Source organism: Apteryx mantelli, chromosome 7 (genome assembly GCF_036417845.1).
Source record: "Apteryx mantelli isolate bAptMan1 chromosome 7, bAptMan1.hap1, whole genome shotgun sequence".
Classification (NCBI taxonomy): domain Eukaryota; kingdom Metazoa; phylum Chordata; class Aves; order Apterygiformes; family Apterygidae; genus Apteryx; species Apteryx mantelli.
In genome coordinates, this window is record NC_089984.1 from 40,493,447 (window position 1) to 40,518,711 (window position 25,265).

The 25,265-nt window shown below is 43.5% G+C and overlaps 2 protein-coding genes across 4 annotated transcripts in view; both read left to right on the top strand.

Moving 5' to 3' along the window:
* HMX2 (H6 family homeobox 2) overlaps positions 1 to 3,937 on the top strand; it is a 12,030-nt gene extending 8,093 nt beyond the window's left edge. The window contains exons 1-2 of one of the 2 annotated variants that reach the window (XM_067299568.1): positions 2,278 to 2,574; positions 3,390 to 3,937. In XM_067299568.1, coding sequence (XP_067155669.1) covers positions 2,295 to 2,574; positions 3,390 to 3,937 — 828 coding nt within the window. In that variant the 5' untranslated portion in view covers positions 2,278 to 2,294. Of the gene's footprint in view, positions 1 to 2,277; positions 2,575 to 3,389 lie in introns of those variants that run through there. The other variant, XR_010884669.1, reaches the window with a different exon arrangement.
* Positions 3,938 to 6,576: 2,639 nt separating this feature from the next.
* On the top strand, positions 6,577 to 21,395 carry BUB3 (BUB3 mitotic checkpoint protein). 2 transcript variants are annotated; one of them, XM_013954423.2, is made up of 8 exons: positions 6,577 to 6,689; positions 8,829 to 9,023; positions 10,232 to 10,301; positions 12,388 to 12,539; positions 15,695 to 15,853; positions 17,333 to 17,510; positions 17,870 to 18,086; positions 20,109 to 21,395. In XM_013954423.2, the coding sequence occupies exons 1-8, from the start codon at positions 6,681 to 6,683 to the stop codon at positions 20,116 to 20,118; spliced, it is 990 nt and encodes a 329-aa protein (XP_013809877.1). In that variant the 5' UTR covers positions 6,577 to 6,680; the 3' UTR covers positions 20,119 to 21,395. The 2 variants fall into 2 exon arrangements, with proteins under 2 accessions (XP_013809877.1, XP_013809879.1); XM_013954425.2 differs by lacking the exon at positions 20,109 to 21,395 and having other exon boundaries at positions 17,870 to 18,090.
* The last annotated feature ends 3,870 nt before the right edge of the window (positions 21,396 to 25,265 follow it).

Genomic DNA, 25,265 nt, shown 5'->3' on the forward strand with positions numbered 1-25,265 from the left:
CCCTGTTGAAAAGCACTGAAAAGGTTAATGTGGTAAAACAGGACAGCACCTGCCCCTCACAGGGAGAGGAGGAGCTGGAACACTTTTGCTAATCAATTAGTCCATTAATGAGTCTATCAAGTAGTTAAGTAGTTAAAGATTATGCCGCTGGTCTGGGTAACAGTCGTCATCTCGCTATACCTAATTATATTATAAGTACTTTATTCAATATACCAGACATAATATGGTGACTTGGAGTTAATGAAAATGTCATTTTAAAACGTCTTGACATTTGTCTCTATTGATTTGTATATTTCCATCTCATTCTTTGCTTTCCCTGATTTGATTTTTCGTATGTTTCTGGAGAGGGGGAACAACGGCGCTGTGGGAAGAAGCAACAGATGAAGCGGGAGCTGCCCCTGCCCAGGGGAGCGGGGAGAGAAACCCCGTCTGCCCCCGCGGGGGAGGGCGGAGGAGCTGCCTCGCTGCCTGCCTCCTGCCGCTCGGCCAGGCTGGGGTTAAAAACCCGGTGTCAGGGCCCACGCACAGGCCAATACATACACCTGGAAACTAATGCAGTCAAACGCGCCGGGATTTGCTGCTCGAGGATCGTTTGCCACTCGTTTCTCGTAGCGCAATAGCCGCCCGATTGTACTTGGGGGCTTCAATAGCTCCGAAGTGTTATTTTCTCTGAGCTGTTTACGAGCGCTGTGCTTCAGCGCCGTGCGCAGGTCACTAGTCCAACAAATGGCGAAACTCGCTCGATCTTAATTAATCTCACATATTTGCTGCGCGGAGCCTTGCGCGGCGCGGGCCGCCACGGCCTGACGTGGTGTCGGCGCGGCGCGGCGCGGCGCGGCGCGGCGGGGCTCGGCTACACGCGAGGTCTGCAGAGTAGCCACCGGGCTGCGGGGACGGGGCTGGGGGCGGCGACGGGGACCGCCCGCGGCCAAGGACACGGGTGGCCACGCTGGGGAGGGAGACACAAGGGTGGGGGGCTTTTAAATCGCTGCAGCGAGAAAATGAAGTGTGCGAGCCCTGGAGCGCAGGCAGGCGCCGGTGCCCGGTGGGGCAAGGCGAGGCGGGGGCAGGTGTCGTGCTGCGCACGGGGCAATTGCGTCCAAACCCTGCCGCGGCCGAGCGAAGCCGGGGCTGAAGGGGGCTTTGAGCAGCGCTTCGGGGAGCTGCTTCGCCCGGCTCCGCGCCGAGGCGGTCCCCGGCCCCCGGCGGGCGAGGGGCGCCGGCGGGCGGCCCAGCCCAGCGCCCCGACGGGGCGGGCAAGCCGCGGCCCGGGCCGGGGCCGGGCCCGGAGGAAGGGGGTGCCCAGGGCCTGCCCAGCGCCCGGGAGCTGCCGTGTCCCCGCTCGGCCCGGCCGCGGCTCCGGGAAGGAGCCCGCGTGGCCTTTGGAGGCAGCTGTAGCACAGAGGCTATTCCCCCGCACACCGGCTATTCTCCCACGCCCCGACCACAGGATCCCACGTGGATATTTGCCCTTCCGAGGGAGGGCGGGGTGGCGGTAGAGCCGCAATCTGGGTCGCCCATTCCCTCCGAGGGAAGAGCCCCTGAGTCCCGACAAAGTTTGTTCCGGGCACAGGAGGACGCTCCCTTCCTCTCCCCTCTCGCCGGCTCCCCGCGCCCCGGGAAGCGGCCGCGGGAGGCATTTCGTCAAACATCGCTCATCGGCCGCGGCGCAGCGCGGAACCTGTTTCTTGAAGGAGGCTTTTTCGCCGCGTTGCCGCGCAGGCAGCAGACCGAAACAGTTTTTTCTTTGCTCTCTAATGAGCAGAAGGGTGAAGATCCCCGGATATGCACAAGGTGCCTCTCCCGCCACCCCCCCCCCGGCCCGCATAAGGCATTCAGCCCCACGTCCGTTTCGGGCACACGAGCGGAGGGCGCGGAGGCTCGGCGGGCGCCGGCGAGCGGCCGCGGCGCCTCCCCTCCGGGGCCGGGGTGCAGCCGCCGCCGCCGCCGCCGCCGGGCCCCGCGGGGCGCCGCCGCCGCCGGCCCCCCCGAGCCCCGCCGGCTCCCAAACTTTCCGCGGCCGCCGCCGCCGCCGCCGCCGCCGCCGTGATTGGCGCGGCGGAGGCCACCTCCATGCAAATGAAGCCCCGCCGCCCGCCGATCACTAGGGGCGCGGGGGACGGAGCATGCAGTCCGCCTGGGCAGGCGCGGCGAGAGCCGGCCGCGGCGCGCCGACCCCCCCCGCAGCGAGCCCGCCGCGGACCGCCGCCCCCCCGGGCCCCCCCCCCGCACACCGGCCCCCCCGGCGCCTCTAAAGGGAGAGCTTTCCTCCTCTTATTTCTTATGAGCCCAGGATGAGCAGCAAAGAAGACCCGAGCAAGTGCTGTCCGGCCGCCGCTCCCCTCTCCAGTTTCACCATCCAGTCCATCCTGGGCAGCGGCAGCGCCGACGGCGCCCGGGAGCCCGGCACCAAGGCGGCCGCCGCCTGGCCCGCCCGGCCCAGGAACCTCTCCCTGTCCTCCGACGACGAGGAGCCCGAGGAGAGCTGGAGACACCACGGCTGCTTCTGCCCCGAGGCGCCCGGCCCCAAGGAAACGTGCCACAAGCACCAGCCCCTCAGTTTCACCTGTCTCGGTAAGTGCCGGGCGGCCGGGCGGGGGGCGCCGGCGGCAGGGCCGGGCCGGGCCCGGCGTGTCCGCACCCTCGTGTGCCCGGGCGGCTCTGGCCGCTGCCTTTCGTTGTTTGCAGGGCAGACCGGATCTGCGCCGGTCCTTGGCTGAAGCGGGGGGCGGGAGGGGGGACCTCCTTCGAAAAATAGGGTGGCTTTTTGTCCTTCTCCTTTTGTTGCCACCGCACCCTGGGTTAATTTTCTTCTGAGGAAGGGGCGCGCAGCCGTTTCACATGAAGGATAACGCTAGTTTTCTTAGAGTCTTCTCGTTTACAGCGGTCGGGTAAGGGGAAGAAAGATGTTTATTTTTAGCGTTATTTCTAACTAAACGGTCTATGAAATGCAATGCTGTAAAGTAAATTCTGCCAGCTCGTGTCGAGTAGAGAAGCACCTCCTAGCCTGGTACTCAGGTGCCTTCACCGAGGCATGTTTATCTATCCATCTATCCATCTATCTATCCATCTATCTATCCATCCATCTATCTATCTATGTACAGCACACGTGTGTGCTGGAGGGACAGGTACGGGCTAGGAGAAGGTGCCTTCCCCCGGCCTAGGCGGTGCTTTCCCCCAGGGATGGAGGCGCCAGGCTGCTTGCTCGCGGCCGGGGCACCTGGCTGGGAGGGGGAGCGGGGGGGCTTGTCCTGGTCTGGGTCCCGCCGGGCCCGCCGTCGCGGGGGGTGAGTGTGTGCCCGTGCCGGGCCCGCCGTCGGGGGGTGCGTGTGCCCGTGTGCCCGTGCCGGGCCCGCCGTGCCATCCCCCCCTATCCCCCGTTGTTGCAGGCAACGCCAAGGGGAGCGGAGCAGCCGCGGCGGCCAGCGCGGAGCGGATGCCCTTCCTCTCGCCATCCCAACAGGACTTTAAGGAGGAGAAGGAGAAGCCCCTGGGGCCCTCCTCGCCCTCCTGCGGGGACCGGCAGCGCGACGGCGGGGACCGGCAGGCCGGCGCCGCCAAGAAGAAGACGCGCACGGTGTTCAGCCGCAGCCAGGTCTACCAGCTGGAGTCCACCTTCGACATGAAGCGCTACCTGAGCAGCTCGGAGCGGGCCTGCCTGGCCTCCAGCCTGCAGCTCACCGAGACCCAGGTGAAGACCTGGTTCCAGAATCGCAGGAACAAGTGGAAACGGCAGCTCTCGGCCGAGCTGGAGGCGGCCAACATGGCCCACGCCTCGGCGCAGACTCTGGTGGGCATGCCGCTGGTGTTCAGAGACAATTCCCTGCTCCGGGTGCCGGTGCCCCGGTCTATCGCCTTCCCGGCCCCTCTCTACTACCCCGGCAGCAACCTCTCGGCCTTACCGCTCTACAACCTCTACAACAAGATCGACTACTGAGCCGCCTCCTCGCCGGCCGCGGCCGCCCCGTCGGGCCGCGCCGCCCCGCGCCGCCCCGCGGCCCCGCGCAGGCGGGCGGCAGCCGGGCCGGGGGCCGCGCCGCGGGCGGGGGGGAGCGGGGCCGGGCGGAGGGACGCGCCGGCGGAAAGCGGGGCGCCGCAGGCCCTCGGCTCTGCCGCCGTACCGCCCCCCGTCCTCATCCTGCCACTTGAAAGCAAATTAATTAAAAAGCGTTATTTCAGATCTGTAAATATTTTTAAAGAAAAGAATAAAACGTTTTAAGCCTCGTTTGTAAATTTGCCAACTCGATCGCGTATTTCCGCCGGGGAAGCGGTGCCGCCGCCGCCGCCGCCCGGGCTGGGTACGGCGGCCGCCGCCGGACGAAGCTCCCGCGCCGGGCCGAGCCGGGCGGCGCCGACGGGCGCCGGGGCAGAGCGCTTTTCGCTCCTGCCCGTTGCCCTGCGCCTTGCCTTGCCGTCGTTGCAGCCTCTCCCCCTTCGCTACGCAGAATCCACAAGCGGGAAATCTTCGTGGTACCTGCACCCGGGGCTTTTGCTGCGTGGGGAGAGCAGGAGCGGCGTCCACCCGCGCCCCAAACCCCCGCCTCGCCCTCCTGCAGGCTGAGACACCTAATGCCGAGGGCTTATTTTCCTGCTACCGCGTTTCCTGCCAGGAAATCCTAGGTGGGCCCTGTCCGCACAGGTGCCCCTGCGGCGCTGGGGAAGGGGGAGCGGGCTGAGGCGCCGCGGCCGCGCAGCGAGGGCACCGCACCGCACCGCACCCGCGGCCGGCTTGGAGGGGGCGGGCGGCCCGCAGAAGTGGTTCCGGGGGGGGGACGACACATGCTTTGCAGAGCGTTCTGCTAAATGCCACGATCAAATGCAGAGGGCTTGCCAGCTCCGTTTAATAGAAATGTGACACTCCGGGCTGTGATTGATTTTAACGTTCACCGGCTCCGCTCCCTCGTACTACCTACACCTACAGCTTCCTCTCGACAGAGGATGAAGTGAATCGTTTAAATAAAAAGTAAATACTTTGTCAAGTGTTATTTAAATTGCAGGAGCCGTTGCATGTTTTATCGCGGCCACCTGTTCCGTGGTTAACGCCGGATCTTAATGCAGGAGGATATTTAAAGTAGCAATAACTGTATACAATTCAGATGAGGCTACATTTACGATGTAACGAAAAAAAAAAGAAAGAAAAGATCCGAAAAAAAAGGCGAGATGATTATAAACGTGTGGAAGAGAAAAAGAAATTTGAGCATTCCCTTCCCCACAGAGAACAATATTTAAAATTGTAAATTCCAGCCCGATTTCTAAAGCTTGGTGGTGTCTCTAACTACAGCGACTGTAACGAGGGGGTTTTGGTGAACATTTCTTATTGCGTAGTTGGAAATCAAATGCGCAGCTGTCTGAGCAAAGATGACTCCGACACATTGTCATTGCAACTTTTCTTAATGCCAGGGAGGGGCAAACGTCAGTATTTGCACACAAATGTTTTGTATCCTCACTCTGCGATTCAGATTCTTTTTTGTTATTATTATTTTTTGGCCGATTCCGATTTGGGTTTTGCCCGTCAGTATTACTAACATCTAAAATTAGATCTTCCCCAAACACGCCGCGGGCAGCCGGCCGACACGAGGGCGGCATTTGGGGAAAACACCCCCGTGTCTCGAGCTCGGTGCTCGCCGCTGCCTGCGCGGGGGCAAAACCGGTCTGCTCGACCGCGGGGCGACCCGAGAGCCGCGCTTGCCCCCGCCTAGGGCCGCCGCCGCCCTGGCCCCCCGACCCGACCCGACCCGGCGCTGCCGGGGCCCGGTGAGGGGCGGCAGGCGGCTCCCGGGCCGCCGCCGCCGGGGGCCCCCCAGTGCGGCCGCACCGCTTTTAACCGCGGTTAAGCCCAAGCTTAAGGCAGAGGCCCCGGCTGCCGCCCCCCGGCTGCCGGATAAATGACAATTAACGGTAATTAACAATGAGAAGGGTAAGCGGGAGGGGGTCCCTCCGCCGCGGGACCGCCCGCCCCTCTCCCTCACGGCGGACTACGAGTCCCGGCATGCCCGGTCCCGCCGGGGGCCACCCCCTTCCGGCGGCTCCCCAGAGGCATGCTGGGTTTGTAGTCCCTGCCGGCAGGCGCGGGGCAGGCGGAGGCGGCCCGCGCCTGGCACGCCGGGAGTTGTAGTCGCGCGGGGCACGCCGGGACGCGTCGTGTCGCCCTTTCGAATCGGCCAATGGGGAGGCGGCGTGGCGCCGTGCGGCGGGGAGGGGCTGGCGGGAGGGCGCGCGCGAGGGCGGCGGCGGTTGTTGCTAGGCCGGAGGCGCTGTAACCGGGCGGCGAGGTAGGGCCGGCTCTTCCCGCGGCGCCGGCGCCGGGCCCGGGCCGTATCGCGTCTTTCGGGGTCGGGTCGTGCCGGCGGGGCGGGCACCCGCTTCTCCCGGCGCGGCGGAGGGGCGCCGAGGCCTATGCGGCAGGGCCGGGCCTGCGGCGCGGGGCGGCGCGGGCGCCGCTGCGCGCCGGGCCGGGCCGGGCCGGTAGTGCCGCTCCCCGCCCGGCTCTGCTCGGGCGCCCCGACCGCTGCCCCTGGGCTCCCGGGGCCTCCCTCGGGCCCTTCTCACGCTCTCGCCTCCCCCCCAGCTCCCCGCACCGCCGGACTGCCGCCGCCTCGGTGCTTCCGTGACCCGCCGCTGCCGCAGGAGGAGAGCTTTATCTCGGCGCTGTCCCGAGCAGCGGGGGAAACTCGTGCATCATGAAAACGGTACTTCCGCGCCCTCGGCTCGTGGCATCGCTGTCCGCAAAGCGCTCCGCTTCGTTCGAGAAACCTTTATCTTCTCGTTGAACGTTTGACTGTATCATGTTAAGAGGAGCTATAAAATCATAGCGATTTCTTTAGCTAAGTGGCTTTTCAGGCCGAATAAGATGCACCTTGTACTTAAAACAACATCACGGTTTCATCAGTGTGCTTCTTCACTATATGTGCTTTTGCTAAGTATCTCATGTGGCGCTAAGAATCAGCACTTCATTATTTGAGACGGGCATGACAATTACTGCTGTTAGTGTCCTATTTGTGAAGAAGCTGCGTTTTTGAAAAAGTATTGGTATGAAATTACTTTTTTAAAAAAGACTAGTAATAGATAGGTTATGTATATGCTCTAATATTGGCACAGTTTTTCCGGATTAAAAATAGCATCGGAGGGTCCTTTCGGGTCTCTGATGTAAGTTTGCTTCCTGGGCCACTACTTGTTGTTGCTTTTGGGGTGGTTTGTAACTGTTGTACCAGGCACCTCAAATCTTATGCTTGTTTAAGTTGTCTGCCCCAAGTAGACAAGATAATTAGTGTGTCCGGTCTAATTGTTTTGCTTGTTCTCCATTCCTTTAGTTCTTGTGTCTTTTTTTATTCATCTGAAATACTCACTTAGGTACATTTTACCATTTAAAGTGTGATAAAGGTGAATACTTTACCAGTATTCATATGGTAATGAGTGTGGCAGATTCTCAAGTATGTCTGTCTTTCGGCCGAGAAATCTCAAAACTTAGCTGAAAAAGAGTTAAGAAGGTAGTTTTTGTTTTCTATTCTTAGGATTTTTTTTTCATGTAATGTTTAAATAGTAGAAGGTGTTTAAATACATCTGTGTGGGAGGTTTTTTTTGTTTTTTGTTTTTTTTTTTGAAGGGTGGCTTACAGAACACTTCCCAAAGTTCTGCTTAGGAAATTTTTCTGGTGTAAAAATGTGTACTTCTCATGTTTTATTCAACCTGATTGTTCACAGTGACTGAAAAGGTTGAAGTAGAGTAACTGTGCACTGAATTTGAACCTTGTCTCTTGATTTGTTGTCAGAACTCTAATCTTGCCTCTGCCATTGTCCATAGAATTTCAGGAGTGATAGCGTTAAAGAAAATCTGGGCCAATTCACTTCTTGGCCCCTTTTCCCAGAGGGGAAATGTACTGTTAAGGCCATGGAAAGCATTTTAAAAGGTTTTGGAGACTTTGTCGGTGTACATATAATGAACAGTTTCTTCATTTAGAGCATTTGCAAGACCTGCACTGTCTCTCTACATGATGCTTGCTGCTCATAGCCTCATAGTCTCCTTTGAATTTTTGTCCACACAGCTAGTCCTATTAAGTGTGACTGCTGCAATTATCTTTAGAGTCATTGATCTGTTACTGAATTGTTTTTTTTCCTGTCGCTCTGCATTTACACGTTTGATCTACGTTTCAGTACCCCACAAAGCCTAATCCTCCTTTCTTATCTGACAGTGTTTAGACTCTAAGAAAAAAATGTTAAAGCTGTTTTGTTGGAGCTATTTTGTAGCACTTATGGAAGCTGAAGTACTGGAAAGTTTCAGAGAACCAGAAGTTATTTAAAAGAGGATCTAATTGTGATTCTTGGAAGTTTATGAAAGTCCTACCAGATCAGGAACGCTTCTTGTAGGATATTTCAAATCAGACTCCTTTTTGCCTGCATTTTTTAAATAACTTCTTAATGCTTACAGTAATTTATGATTATCTACTTTTAAAAATATATTTATACTACATATAGAATACAGTGTGTGTAGGGGAAAGAATACATTTATAAGTAACAATATTATATGTCCAAGCTTAAATACAGTAATTATTGTCAGAATCCTGTACTATTTATTTCATGTTATATTTGATATTTAAACTTTAAAGCTTACAGTATCAGGAGGAATTCATTGAGGACACAGTGATTAGTATCTTCAGTTTTAAGCAGTTTGTCAGAAATCTGGGTGTTCTCCACTTTCTGTGGAAAAGCTAGCAAACTTCTCACGTTTCCTTTAAATTACCTTTAAGATGGATCAGTGATTTGACTATCTTGCTGGACTAATGTTCTTGCTAGCACTAAAATTATACCTTTGCTTTATCATCATTTCTTCAGATGACAGGGTCAAACGAGTTCAAACTAAACCAAACTCCAGATGATGGTATTTCGTCGGTAAAGTTTAGTCCAAATACATCTCAGTTTCTGCTTGTTTCCTCCTGGGACACAACTGTCCGGCTCTATGATGTTCCTGCCAACACCATGAGACTCAAATATCAACATTCAGGAGCTGTCCTTGACTGTGCTTTTTATGTAAGTGCCTTCTGCTGTTTTTAGATTTATGGTGCCTAAGGTATATGAGAAATTGTTTATTCTATCAAATTAAATGGATAGTTCCTATCTAGCTTTAAAAAAACCCTTTTCTGTGCTTCTGCTAATGCTTCTGTTAATTACTGTTCTTTTTTTAACAAACCTGATCTAGTCCTAAGTCTGTATTTCCTGTGAAGGGTGCGGACACAAACATAATTTTTTTTTTTTAAATAAAAAACACAATAGTCGAAAGAACTACAAACATTTTTGATGTAACTGCCTGCATATGTGCTTTTACCTGTGGTAGATGAAATAATTTGAGTTTGTTTACGCTTTTTCTGCAATGGTATGGTAAATCGTTTGCATGCTCCTTAAAAAGAGTTGCATTGGTAGTGTATTCCCACAAATCTTTCACCATAAATTTCCCTATAGTAGTAAATTACTTTTATTATTATTATTAACCTTCTCATACTGACTAGTTTAGGAAACAGTGGCTCATTGTTCCAAATGAACCATTTGCCAAATATTTGCTTTCTGTATTTTTAATGTACTGGATTTGAAGTATCCTTAGTTTATTGGTGACACTTCTTCTTCTGGCTTTATATAATGTATGAAATAGAAAGTTTCAAGTAGTTTTTTTTTTTTTTATTCTGGCATGTCTTCCTGTGACTTGATCTTGATGTGTTACTGTATGTTGTAAGGATCAATTTAAATTTTTAATTCTACTTGTGTTTTTTTTTTTTTACTAGCTGTTTTGGCATATAACTGGTTTTGTACTGCAAATCAACACACAGGCCCTCATATGGTTTCTGGCTTCTAAACTAGTTTTAAAAGGAATAAGCTTCAATTGGAACTGACTTGGTGGTCATTTAAAAAAAAGCATTATGTGTGTTCTGTTATTACAGAAGTGAAAATGGCTTGATATAGCCTCTAACTTCATTATTTTTTAGTTTTCCTTTTAAATTAAAAAAAATGTTATATAGGTCAAAGCACTTAACTTGAACATTTTTAAAGCTTCTGTCATCTGCCTGTTTCATCTGCCCAGTTAAGATCTGGGTCAGGTCTTAACCGTTATATCTTAATTTCCATCTTCCCTAAATTTTTGAAAGAAAGAAAAAAAAAAAGTCATTTGTTACGTGTTCAGGAGACTAAATGTGTATCAGCCAGGGGTACTTAATGCAGGCTATAAGGTGAAATTTTTTACTTTGTAGGATCCAACCCATGCCTGGAGTGGAGGATTAGATCAGCAATTGAAAATGCATGATCTAAACACAGACCAAGGTAAGCAGATTGATTTCTGTAAGTGGGCTCTTTGAAACAATTGAACTAAACTTCAGATTTATATACTTAGTGAAAGGAAGGCAGTGAAATGTGTTTATAGTTCTCCAGATGGAGGATATTTCCTTTTAGCCGTAGTTCAGGTTTTAATTGATAAACCTCTTCATATATATTGGTTAGTGGTACAAGTATTTCGCTTGATCAGTCAGAAACATTGTGAGAAAAGTCACGTTTGCTTTTGTGCATTGCATAATGGTAGTTTAAAAATTAGTGTCGGTCTAGCCTCAGTAAAGGTGTATGTGGTTCCTAAAGCTTTTTCTTGCTTGGAAGGTAAAGTACAATGGCGTTGACTTATGCATTACGTGATTCCCCCTCTCATCCCCTGCCTCCTGATGTAAAAATTGTTGTTAAGATTGTGTCCTACATGAATCAGAAGTAAGGTGGCTGTTTGCTTTTGTGCATATGAAGCTATTAATTATTTGGCTTATGACATACAGTAGCATGCTTTTTTTTTCCATAGAATACCTACTGTATTCATCGCTTCTAATAACTGATGTTCACTCCTCTTTTGAAGTTAAATTATTCTTTGACTTTTATGTGAAGCTAATCTTTATGCTTTGCAAACATCATGTATGTTGACAATGTGTCTATGGGGTGTCCTTGTTTGTAGAAGTGGGTACTGAGGTACATAGAGCTAGATTTGAAAATATTAAAAAAAAAAAAAGCCTTCATACACCAAAGGTAAGATGCTTAGCATGTCTATTTTCACAAGGTTTTTGCATTTTATGCTCTATTTCGTGTTCAGGGTACAGCTCCTGTTGATTTAAGTTGTCACTATTAGTGCTCAACACTGCACTGCAGCCCTCTTTCATCACCAAGGTAGAACTGTCTAGGGCTGAACAGGCAGGATTCCTTTTGGTGCAGTTAAGACTCTGCTACAGTACCTTTAATAGAAGGACCTCATCTGTCCCTGCCAAGCTTTTAGGGGTTTTACTTACAGTGATGAATATTCACTATTTGTTTTGTATATGTATTTATTTATTTATTTGTTTACTTTAAGATGAAAATTGAAGGGTAAGAAGCCATTATATGCCTGTCGCACTGATGTTTTAGGGTTCCTCAGCATGGTTGGATCTTCAAAAACCATATGTACCTTTATCTAGCAGAACAACTACTGGCCCTAATAGGTATCGCACAGTGCTATGAAAGGGTTTGTCAGTTTTCCAGAAAGTTTGGTAGATACTTGTTGTAGGACTTCTTGAGTTGGATTTCTGATGACAGTGCTGCTCTTCCATGTGTGTCTCATGGGGGGAATTAGCTAAGCTCTACTAAATCTCTGAGCATGTTATTTTCAAAGGTTTGTATTTTAACAGTCTTTGGAATGGTCTTTCGCAAGTATGGCAAAATGTATGTCCTTAGTGTAAAGTTTTTGCATTTTCAAATTTCATAGCCTTGTACTATGTTTGCCTATAAGAAAACACTGCTAGAATTAAACACGGACTTTTCCAGTGCCTTATTGCTGCAGGTTATGGGGCTACTTTGTCTAACTTTGGCAGTGGGGAGAGAGAAAGATAATATCAGCCTGAAGCATGTATAATGTGCCAAAATCAGCCAGTGGCCAGAGCTTGACAAACTTGTGTGCAATCGTAACAAAGGAAAAGTGTTAAAGGTCAAATAATTTTATTATAGTAACTGTAATTCCTTTCTTTTGTCCTACTGTTAATGTGTGCAAGCTTAAATCTCATTCAGCTTTCTGTATTAAGTGTCCGCATCACAGGTAGTAATATCAGGTGGATACTTAACACTTTATACCACTGTAGGTCTTTGTATGACAGCCTAAAATTGTTAATATACTTTGATAATCTCAGGAGACAAGTCTAAATTTATTGTGTCTGATCTTTGGAAAATATGCTTTTGAAGATGGAGCAATCTTTAAAGGGAATCTTAGCATATTAATACATCCTTGGGAATGTCAGAAGATGGTGCGTTGTTACTGCAGTAATGTGTGCTTTTTTTTATCCTTTGTACAATGTATTTTGAATGTTTGTGGAGCCAATACAGTTACCGTAGACTGTATTTTTTCATACAGAAAACCTTGTTGGTGCCCATGATGCTCCTATCAGATGTGTTGAGTATTGCCCAGAAGTGAATGTAATGGTGACTGGAAGCTGGGATCAAACAGTTAAACTGTGGGATCCCAGAACTCCTTGTAATGCAGGAACTTTCTCTCAACCTGAAAAGGTAGGTGCTAGATCTGTATCCCAGGTAATATGTTAAATAGTCCGTGCAGTGACTGGTTAAACAACAGTGTACAGCATGCTGTCTTAAACTATGAAACTTGAATATGAAAAGTTACTTCTGATATTTTTAAGCTGTGAGAATGAATGTTGCAAACTGAAATGTTAAAAATAGTACTCAGTTAATATAGCAAGATTTCAGGTTAAGGTTTTGAGTTTTCATCACTAGGAGAGCCTAACTTAATTCTTTGCATTTGTGATCTACCAAATCCTTATACTTTAAAACCAATGAGGAAGGAAAACCTAACAAATACAGCATCTGAAATTAAGACATTTATTAATTTCATGAACTTCCTTAAGCCAGGGATGGTGCATATTACAATTAAATATTAAGATTTCTGGAGATCAGATTCCGGAAGTCATAAGGTCTGATTATTTAGAAATGTGCATAAAGTTATAGTAGGAGGCCACTTACTCTTCCCAGAATAATAATTGTTTTTTCGTTTGTATGAAAAGATTGGACAGAATTGCTTGTATTGCAAGTTACCTGTGGCTGTACTAATGCCTAATAAATTAAGGCATTCTCCTAATACTCTAACTCTCCTAATACTCTTCTAATACTTTGTATTAATGTCAGACCAAAAAGAAAAAGGCAAAATATAATGTCTTAAACCTTTTCTAATGGTGATGTGGTGTGCCAGTTTTTATACTGCTTACGGTGATGTCACTAATAGAATTACAAGAAAATAGTTTCTTCTTTTTATCATAGACTCCTGAATGTAGGCTGGATTGCTGGATAATTTTACATGTGAATATTTTTTTGCCTATGCCGTGTTTAGATTTCATTTAGCTCTGTTAAAATATATTGTCAAGTCATAGTTACGAGCCATCATTATGTTTCGTATTGCATCTAAATAGCTATTACTTTTGTCACAACATAGCTGAATCTACTTCTGGCGAGACCTTTGTTCAGAATAAAGTAATTGCATTATTTCTAGTTTTGATTTATAGTTGTGTGTAGCATGTAAAGAACTGTGATAAATTGCTGACAGAATATCATATAATGGACAGCCACAGTGAATCAAGCTGCTTATTGGTTCAGCAAGGTTCATTATGTCATTTTTTTTAATACTGCTTTTGATAAATGCGTACACCTACTCAACTGCATGACAATGGTTTCATTTGATTTATGACTGTGTGGTGTAGAAAGAATACTTACTATACAGGTGTGACATCAGTTTGTAAAGAAGATTTAAGATATTTAATGTTCCTTATGCCTTTGTTTCCATACCTGCATAAAAATTTATTTTATATAATGTTTGTTACTATTTTTGGATCAATTTTTACACCAATTGGAGAGGGAAATTTAAAAAGCTGTCCTGTTAAAGTGTGTAATTACCCTTGGCTCAGTTTTCTTGTCCTTTTAATATCCAAATGGGATTTGGCAATTGAGATCATCAGAAATTTTAGGCGACTTTTATGTGAACTTTCATGTTTCAGTCTTAAAGAGAGAAACATGTTTTGTTTAAAGCAAGAATGTATGCCTCGTAAATGTGTATTAGTTAAAGGAAGCTTTATTTTTATTTTTATGCATATATATATATATACATATATATATATACACACACACACACACCTGCCAGATAATGAATAGCTTAATGTTTGCTTTATATTAAAAACTGATTTTTTGAAAACAGTATCTCCAGAAACGCTTATAGTAAATCATCAGAAGAGTTATTTTGTTTAGCGTTTCGGTGCAGTCTACCAGAAACAAGTAGCTTTATTGGGCTTTATCAGAGAACCCGAAAGTGAAATCAGTTGCTTCAGTTATATTGTACAAGCACATGCCAATAGTAAATTGAATCCTTCTGGCAGAATATCAGATCTCCTACACTTTTCATTCTAGTTCTGAGGTATTTACAGTATTTACTTCCTATATATTAACTTCATTAGATCATTTCTGTGAAAGCTTGTTTTTGTTGTACCTTGTTCCTCATGTTAACAGCTCAGTGACAGCCCAGCTGTTAGGTAGCTGGATTCCATCTTGCCTGTGTATCAGCAACTTGAAATTCAATTAATAGTACAGAGTTTTTGATCAAACTTGGTTTATTTTGACATATTCTCAGATAACTGCATCTCAAATAATGGCTAGTAACTGAATAATTTATATGCTGAATACTTTCATGAGGAATTTGAGAAATAAAAGTTAGAAACTCTGAGCCAACTTTGAGTTGAGTTGAAATTCCAAGCCATAATTTTTTAATGGATGTCAAGCATATTGCTTCAGTCAACTTCACTCAGTTTTATTGAAGCATACATTGCATTAGATTTTAATGTTTTCTTGATGATTTATTTCCTTTTATTAACATGAAGTTCAAGCTGAAGTAATAAGGTGTTCTGTTAAAAAAAAAAAAAAAAAAAAAAAAAGGTATTGCCAGACAGAGGAAAAACAAAAAAAAATATGAGGTAGTACTGGGGGACTGAAGTGCATGATCACAACTCGATCGTGCAGATTGCAAGCTGTGCGCATCAAGTAAAGATGAATTCTAATTTCCATAGCCTTTTTTCCCCAGTTACTCGTGCATATTTTTCTCTTAGCTTGACATCTCCTGTCTATTAATGCTTAAAATAATTTGAGGAAAACTTGAATAATATTGATTTCACTTTTGAATTATACATAAATAGAAATGCTGCTGTACGCATACGGAATTTAGAACGGGGTAATACCAGGCAAAGGCAGAAATCTAATGTGTGGTATGTTATTTAGATATCACTGTGATCTAGAGACTAATAAAAACATTGAACAAATGTGCTTGAAACTTAAACTTTCACAAGTGCATATTCATATTTAAATTTTTTTTGTAAATCAGTTATATGTAGGATGATACTGCCTTAAGCTTTATGTTAAGGCATGTACTAGCATGCAGAGTTAAGGGGGAGCTTTTGAAATGCCAAATTGGTGTTTGATCGGTAACTGACTGCACACTACTGCAGTTTATCCCAAATTTGAGTTGTAAACTGAAGTGAAAGGGAAACAAATCTGTAGCTATGGATTGACGTGTATTTTTTTTTTTATTGTATATTGCTGATGCTTTGTGTACCATGAACCATGGATATCCAGGCTAATAAGTGTACAATGTTGCGATCTTTTTCTGAAAGGTGTACACGCTCTCTGTGTCTGGAGACAGACTAATTGTGGGGACTGCGGGTCGGAGAGTGCTGGTGTGGGATTTGCGGAACATGGGTTACGTTCAGCAGCGGAGAGAATCGAGCCTGAAGTATCAGACCCGCTGTATCAGAGCATTTCCAAATAAACAGGTATGGGAACCATGGCGGTAATTGTACTTCTGTGGAATATTTTTTAGGAAAGATGGTGACTTATTTAAGCTTTCTGCCTCTTTCTCTCATTTTAAAAAATACTTTTGATCTTTATGCTGTCATAATTGAACTCTTGACACCTTTACACTCCTTGTTCCAGATTCTCTCTTTTGAAGAGCAGCGTAGCTTAGGAATGTTTGCCACCCCTGCTCACCAGCATGTTTTTTTCACTTACTTTTTCTCAGGTTCTTTTTTTTTCCTTGATAATGTTGTTTTAAACTGGTTATTTAATACATTACAATACTGGTGTGTAACCTTCAAAAAACTGCAGAGAAGTTGCAGTAGAAGAGGGAAAGACAGACTAGGATTTGTTCTGTAGCTTTTATGCGTTGTAGCCCTAGATTCTTCAACAGGGATAGCATAAAAAATTATGTGAATGTGGCTTATATTTTTCTTCCTTCCCTCCTTTTATTTTCTTTCTTCAAATCTGACTGTCATGCACTCAAGACCTGATGACCCATTATCTAGAGGGAATTGTACAATTTAAGTGATCATACAGCTGTTCCACGTAGGTTAACATAGTGTATCTGCAGTTTCTAGCCCTTTTTAAAGTAAAGCAAGATCAGCTTACTCTGACATAAACAAGAACTAATGTGGAAGAGTTTCCCAGTGTAAGCAGTGAAATTATAGGCATTGGGAGACCTAGTTATTTGTTCTGGAACTGGCATGAATGTTTTCTTTTTTATTTATTTATTTATTTATTTTTATTTTTCAGTTCTAGTTGTAGTATAACAAATTGATCTTCCAGATTGTAGTGTAGTCCAGATTTTGAAGAACCTTGCTACAGGTAGATACTAAAGTCCTATTTCTGACAAGATCTGTTATAGATTTAATTCAGAAGTTCTAATACAAGAATCTTAAGTTGCTCTAAGTTGCTCTAAGTCAGGGCTATAATTAACTGGATAAGTGGGCACCACTTTATGATCAAGTTTCATTGAAAATACTGTTTCAGCCTTGAGCGTTTAGTTGACAGTATAATGCTCTGAACTAATTGTAGTGTAATGCAACTCTGAAACTAAACAGTCCCATGAGTATCCATAATATTTGAGATACTTAAGTCCTGTGGGATAGGTGGGCAAATACAAGGGGCTATTAACTCTTTTTTTTTTTTTTTTCCCCAAATCAACCTGTGTTTGGACCTGCCGCGGTAATTAGAAACCTCACTGTAAGCTTTAACTTGTGGTGCAGTGAGAATTTCCCAGAAAGCTTTTCCTACATTAGTTTTTTATTAGAAGCAGATTTTATTGATGATGCCATGGCTCTGTGGTAACAAATAATTTCCAGTTGTACACAACATAAGATAGTTTACATGTTATTTATTTGAATTTAGAATAATAAAAGATTAGTTGTGTGTTTAAAAAGTTATCTTTTCTCCTATTCTAAACTTCTAAAATGCATAACTCCAATTTTCTTTTGTAGGGCTATGTTTTAAGTTCTATTGAAGGTCGTGTTGCAGTGGAATATTTGGATCCAAGTCCAGAAATACAGAAGAAGAAATACGCATTCAAATGTCACCGTTTGAAGGAGAATAACATTGAGCAGATTTATCCAGTTAATGCCATTTCTTTCCATAATGTCCACAACACATTTGCTACAGGTAGAGTACTCAGTTTTTATTACTTACTGGTATCAAAAAACGTTTTCAGTACATCAGCTTCTTTAAGTTTTTGTTTAAACAGGTCAGCCTTTACTTGATATGCCTTTACTTTATAGGCCTTTAAATCATACTTCTTGCTTTGAGCAGGGTTTTGAAATTATTTTATGTAGTGAGAGTTAATTTTTTTTAACAGGTTTTAGAAAATACTCATTGTGTTATTCAACTCTGTATAACTTTGTGCTTTGACTGACAAAGTAATTACAGGTAGTTTTCTCTTCTTTTTTCTTTGCTGTATGTATTCAGTCTTACAGTTCTCCCAGTTATAATTTATGAACAGGTTTTGTTAATTAATTTTTCAGGAGGTTCTGATGGATTTGTAAATATTTGGGATCCCTTTAATAAGAAACGGCTGTGTCAGTTCCATCGGTATCCCACAAGCATAGCATCACTTGCCTTCAGCAACGATGGAACCACCCTTGCAATAGCTTCTTCATATATGTATGAAATGGATGACATTGAACATCCTGAAGATGGTATCTATATTCGCCAAGTGACAGATGCAGAAACAAAACCTAAGTGAGTATGCTTCACCTGTATTTGAGCCTTTCTGAGCATTCATCCCAAGATTTATTAATTTTCTTAAATTCATGAATAGCATTATTGATGCCAGTAGATAGTGCAGCTTGACAGTAGGGTTGGATTTGATTTTATCTTGTTTGCCCAAGCTTTCAATATCCGTAGGTTGATAGACGTCTGATGGATAAAATTGTGCCTAGTTGTTTAGTAGAAGAAGAATGTCAAACTCTTATCCCTTTTGAACAGATGCTATTATATGAAGCTATGGAGTTATTGCTAGCTCATTGCTTCAAAAATTAAGTGAAGAATTCAAAAACAATTTGAATAAAAGTTACAGTATTTGGATATTTAAAATTTAGGGTTAATGAAATTAATGAAACACACTGACTACATGCCTAGCTGTTACAGTCAGAATGAATTTGGGTACAGAATGAATTTGTTCTAGGAAGGTTTTGTAAAATCAAGTAAAGGGCTTTCTCAGTCCTTGTGTTTTGGAGTTTACTGCAGCCCTCTAACGCTCTTCTGTCATTGTTGCTGTCAAAATGGGGCTAACTGTTTATTGGAGGTAAAGGATTTGGCATGAATGTTTAGAAAAACTAACATTGTAGAATTGCACTACTCTTCATTTTGCTAGCGTGGGATTAGTTTAGAATTTCAAAATCTTGTGGTTTGTCCCTGCTAATTTCTTCTTTTAGTACTCAGACTGTCTTACGCTTTACCTTTGTCTCTATTGTTTATTACTTCAGTGAATTTGTAAGTAGCTGTATATCAGTGATCGGAGTTCTTGAGTCTAAAACCTCAAGACCTTTTTCCCTCTGAAGTGACTTATGTATTGCTTCAGAGAGCTAATTCCCCACTGTGTGGATGTGGGGAGAAAATTACAAAAGAATAAACGTGCCATCTCTCACTTGGAGGTGTTTGTGTTAAAATTTAAAATTTTTAAATTTTTATACTGATAGGGAAGAATAAAAACATAACTTTCAGTTCTTATTCCTGTGGCTTTCCTCATTAGAAGAAGTCCAGAGATAATTTGTCATAGTTATTTGTAAAATCAGGTTCTGCTTCATATATACATTTGGGAGGTATTAAAAAAAAAAAAAGGGTGATAGAAGAATACTTATTATTGGTCTTGTAATATTAAGAGCTGTTTTCAGTTATTTTTGTTCTTTGCTAGTTATGGTTGCTAATTCTGTAGATGCTTCATTCTGCTGTATGAGGAGGTTAATCTACAATTAAACAATATTTCCTCTTGGCCCTCCATTATTTTCTGAAACAGATGGTTCATCATTTCCTGGGCTGTTAAACACAGCAAGGTTAAGGTTAGACTCTTGGGAATCAGCTAGTTTTGAATCTTATTAGACTGTAGAAGGAAAACTAATAAGAATACTCCTTAATATCATTTTGTGACTGTAAACAATTATTTATTAGCAAACAATTGATCCCAGAAGGGCAAATTGTTTGAGTCAGTAATGAGCTGAGAAAAGACAGAGCATATCTGTGTATTTGGAAAATAATTGTAACGTAATTGCAATGCATTTAGACAGGCATCTTTTTGGACCTGTTTCTATCTTTAAATGAATTTCTGAAAACATTAACAAGGTTTACATGCTTTTCTGACATTTATAAGTTGCTTGTGCCAACCTTAGGGCACTAGTCTCTGGTGACTAAGAATTTTGTATATATTTTAACGTTACAGCAGTGTGAGTCATCTGTTTTATTCTAAAAATCGATTACTTGGAACAAGACTAATAGTTTTAGTTGTTTCATAGTGATCTCTTTGCATATTAATTTGAATCACCTTGTGTTTCTGCATGATGCATCCTTAAATGCATCAAGATGGTGCCATATTATGTAAAGAATAATTGGCAAGGTCAGGCTTTTAGTCACTGAGTTATGTATCATATCTTGATACAAGTGAATGCTATCTTTCTGCACACTCTTGCATTTATGGAATGTCAAATATTTTACCTGCTTATGAATATTCTACAAATTACTTGCTGAAACATGGTTTATTTGTTTCAGGTCTACTTAGACTTCTGGTGATATCTCTTCTCTACAAAAGAGTTGCCCACCTGCTCCTAACAAGACCAAACTAAAACAATAGAAGGGGGAAGAACAATCCTTGTATTGATGTTATTTTTAACTAAGAAATGTTTGTTTGTATGTTGCAGTATGTCATAGTCTGTCATTACTTTTCTGCTTAGAACAGTAGTGAATCAGTGTTTACTTTAACTGCTGTCTGTAGGTAAACTAGTTCTTTCCTGTAGGCAACTTTGCTTATACAACTTCATAACAACTTATGACATTTTGTAGTATCCTAATTATGAAAACTTCCAATGTTCTCAGAATTGTTCAATAAATATACATCCTAGGTTTTTGAAAACAAATTTTGTGTAATAACCTTTACTGTTTGCGAAACAAACATTTGACTTTCGAGTTGTAAGAATTCTTGAGTTCTAGATACTTCATTATGGGAAATTTCTTAACCTTTGTCTTTTCCCAGTGAGGTAAGATGGGAATACTTTCCTTACCTGAGGATGTTTAACTATTCAGGTACTGTTTTCACAGTGCTGTGAAAGCCTAGAGTTTGTGTTAGGAATGCTAGGTTATCCTGATGACTTGGTATTACTGAAAAATCGTTTATCATTTCTGGAGGAAGGTGAGAACTCTGTAGCACGTAGTACTCTTTGGTTTGTCATCTACTACTACTGTGTATTTGTAGAGAAGCCCAAGGTTAATCATGCATGTGAAGAATTGAGGGTAGAGGGAAGCAAATGGAGACCTTGGGCTCTGGCAGGTTGGTTTGTTCCGAGCCTGCAAGTTTGACCTGAGAGCCCAAAGTTTATGTAGTATCACAGATAAAGGTAGTGAAGAACAGCACTAAGAGTGCAAATGCCATTCTGGCCACAACAGCAATGCAATATGTTCTTTCTCCATATGTTCTGTTTGCCTTATTACCACTTGGTCAGAAGTGTAATCTGTAATCAGAATTTTATATCAGCCACTTGGGGATTCGGAATGCGGGAGGGAGAAATGATCAAACTTAGACAACTTAAGAATTTCTGTTAGGAAAGTAGTAGTAGGAAAACACTTCAGGTACTCTGTGTATGTCTGTCTGATTCTTGTCTTTTGTTTTTTTCTTCTAAACAAGAATATAGATCTGATCAAGAGAATAAATCTGCAAATCTGTCTTCAACTAAAAAGAATATTTTTCTGCGCTGAATATTCCAGTCTGGCATGTGGAAATCAAAATAAATGCTTTCTGATTAGTAGCACCAATAAAAGCTCTTTCTTCCAACTCTGTTTGCAGGACGGACTTCCAGATCATTCTTTAAAAGTAGTTTATATCTTCCTTAAGTAGTTTATATCAGGTGTTTCTGAGAAGTACTTCAGAAACTTTGTAGTGAACAGTAAGGAGGGACAAAAGGAAACATGACTGCTTCTATGAATCTTATCCAAGATGATTGTTGTGTGGGTATTTTGAAAGTAAATGATGACTGGTTTCATACCTTGCTTCAGTCTTTTCTGTTCTGAAATAACAGTGGCCATATAACCAGCGGGAGTACTTTATTACCTTTAAGAAAACAAACTTGTTGACAATGGAAATGGTAACGGATTGTTCCAAAGAAGGTGGTGATGGAGAGGAAGCTGGGCTCTGCAGTGTTGAGCCGTTACCAGGCAGAGATAGTAAATGTGTGTGGAGTACTTTATACTTTGTCATGAGCTAGATCTGGATTCTTTGATAATCTTAAAACTGTCTGTTTTCAATAGGTTTAAAAGAATAAAAGATCTTGCTGAATATGAAAAAGAATACCACAGTCACTAGAGTTGCACCTGTTCTCTATTCTGATAGACTTACACTGTTCCCGTTTTTTTTTTCAAATTTTAATAGGCTTTTTTGCACTCTTGGTAGATGACTACATTGCTGAAGATGTTGGACAAAGATTGTATTTTTGATGTCAGCTTAGGAAGTTACAATGCTTTTTTTTGTGGAGGAATGCAATTATACTTTGGTTTTGGGGCATAAACTTGGGAACTAAGTGTTTCTACTAAAATGACTAACAAAAAAATGATAAGCAAAATCCCTAGTTCAGGAAATGATTGTAGGTTGAGACAGCAGACTCTTGTGTTAAGAGCACTCTCGAGCTGTCTTACTATTCCAGACCACAATGTATTTATAAGCACATATAAATATGTATATATTTGCCAACCAGACATGCAATATCTGCTGTTTCTCTCTCTCTCCATCCCTCCTCAGCCAAGAGAGTATAATATTACAGAATACAGGATTGAACCCACAAAAATAATATTTTGATGTTACTTAGAAGCACAACAACGACCATACTTGTGGAAAAGAAAAGCAGACCTGAAGTGAGGATGGGTCCAAATAAGCAATGTGTGAAGATAGAAGTAGGCTGGGAATAATGAAGAGGAGATGAGTGACATGAAAAAAGGAACATGTGAAATGGAAGGAGGATATAGTGGAGAGATACAGGGGTAGAACCATCCATAGGGGTGTGTGAGTATGTGGGAGGGGGGGAAGTGAAATAAGAACTAGAGAAAATAGGGAAAGCAGAAGAGAAAGTATGAGGGGAATTCCAAGTGCTTTAGGTAACAAAGTAGACCCATAACATACGCACACAAAAATGATACCACCTGTGCAATTTTTTGCTTGTTGGGTAAGCATCAGGAGAGGGAACCTGTTGCATTAATGGTTAATGTACTAAGAACTGGTGCTTCAGTGGACACAGGTAGTCACAGATAGATAGGATGAAACCGGTTGGATGGTATGGCTGTTCTCTGTGGAGTGCTGGGGTGCTTTATGTAGGTGCTTGAAACAAACTAGAATCTGTAGAAAATGCAGTGAGACAACCTGGCGTAACCGAAGAGAAATGTTAGTTGGTCAGGGCAACGGTGGTGTCCATGTCTTAGGTAGGAATATATGCAGTTGGAATGCAGACATTTCTTTTATAAGATTAATCTTCCTTTTATTAGCTCTCTCCCCAAAAAACAGGCAAAGACAAAGGTTTGGAAGACAAAGAAATCGTGAAACAAGCCTTTTCTGACCTATATGACAAGCAGCTGAACAGGATATACTGACTCTTGATCAGAGGAATTGAGATCTAAAAAAGCTCCTTAAGTCACTGCTTTCAGCAGAATGTCGAGGGCTGTACAGAGCACAGGGAGTCATAGCCATCGTTCTGATAGAGTCATCCATCACCGTTGACTGCTTGCAGGGAAAAGTATCCCAGGTTGTGTCTCACAAGAGCCTCATGACACTATGGTATTAGAAGCCAAGCAGCATCTGTGCCCTGAATGTTACAAAAGCATGCTGGTAAGTGTACTTTTTCTGTTGGTGAGTCAGGATAATCAGTGTACAGGTACTACATGCAGGTCTCTAGCTCTGCCACCTCTCAGATATGATATTTTGTCCTGCTACGGCTGCAGTTATAATAAATATACAAAAAATTTTGTGCTATGACATACGTTTCCCCAGGCAAAACCAGTCCCTGCTCTAAGCTCAAATATGTGAACAGAAAGACTCAAGTGATGCTATTGAGAGTGACCTTTGTAAAGCTGTCTAGCTATTGCTAGCTCCATCTTGCTGAACTGTCACACTTCTATAAGTGTCTACTAGTTTTCACTGCCTTGAAAATTAAGGATTTTGTTTGGCTGGAGGAATTGTGTAGTCACTCGGTTAACAGATGCAACAATTGAATTACTGATTTAGATGCCCAAAAACTAGGTGTTTCTACTATTGGGCACTTTTGAAAATGCTGGCCTAAATGACATGCCCACCACTGAGTGATCGGTAATAGTGGTCTGGAGCAGAACCTATTTCTTCTGACTAGCAGGCATCTGCTCTGGTGATTACACCATTAGCTGCTTTTATGTTGTTTAGTATAATCATAATCACAACGCTAGTAATTTTTTAGTCAATATGCAACTGATATAACTTTTCGTCTTCGGGTGGTGTGGCATTTGCTCTGAAACACAACAGACTTTTTTTGTTCAAAATCATATTTAAGTGATACTTTAATACATTTAGCTATGTGGAATTTAGAACTGAAAAGTCAAATACAGGACTTAGCCAGTTATTCTTATAACTAATATGCTAAAGACATTTACTATGAAATATGTCTTATTTTATAAGACTGCGTGCTGCACTCTGACTATATCGTGCATTTTCCTATAGAATGAAAAGATACGAAAGCACGTAACAAATGTGACACAGGAAATGTAATAGGTCTTTAGAGTCTCCTGTGATTACCTGCAAAGTGGAAGGGAATAAACTGTTCTCCATGTCCACTGGGACTGGGACGAGACATAATGAGCTTAAATTGCAGCGGAGATTAGTCTGCGCATTAGGAAAAACTTTTTAAGTGTAGGGATGTTTAAGCACTGGAATAGATTGTCTGGAGAAGCTGCAGAATCTCCATCTTTGGAATTTTTCAAGCACAAACAGCTGCTGGGAATGGTGTAGTTATAACTGATCCCATCTTAAGGCAAGAGATATAAACTAGATGACTTTAGGAAGTCCTTTTTGTCCTTATTTTCTATGCTCTCACATGTGATGTGCAACAGCTACTTTCCCTAGCACTGAAATATCTGCATATGGGTAGACTTCTTTTTCAGTGCATTTCCTTATGCCTTCCTTAGGTTGTTTTTTCTTCAGATTACACACCCATATCCAAAAATTTTACAAATGAGTTGTGTAAGTATGTGCATTTAAAAATACATTCACAGTTTTTTTTCTTTTTGAAAATAATGTGTTCATGTCAAATAAAATGACAGAAACCAAGCAGCTAAAATGGAAGAAGAGTATGAAACTGGGAGAAAGTATAATACTTACTGATTGTACTTATAGTTGTTACATTGCTAAACTTGTTTCTGACCATTCATCCAGCTGGCATGGTTGCAAAGAATACTCGTTTGAAGTAACATGAACAAAGGCAGGGATTCCTGTTTCTTCTTTTGTTTAAAACTTTCAAATTATTAAACAGCCTATTTTTCCTCCGTGGTCCAAAACACCGTAGCAGCCAGAACTCGATTCAGCCTGGAGTCTCTGTCCATGCCTACCAGCGTACCTTTTCCACAGCAGCAGGCTGGGGCCGGTAAGCTTCAGCTGGGAGAAAGCTCTGCAGAACTCTTCGGTTAAGCAAACTGTAATACTTCTTT

Coding starts and splice junctions, on each gene's coding strand:
- BUB3 (XM_013954423.2), top strand. Junction 9,024..10,231: donor TCCTTGACTGTGCTTTTTAT/GTAAGTGCCTTC, acceptor TTTACTTTGTAG/GATCCAACCCATGCCTGGAG. Junction 10,302..12,387: donor TGATCTAAACACAGACCAAG/GTAAGCAGATTG, acceptor TTTTTCATACAG/AAAACCTTGTTGGTGCCCAT.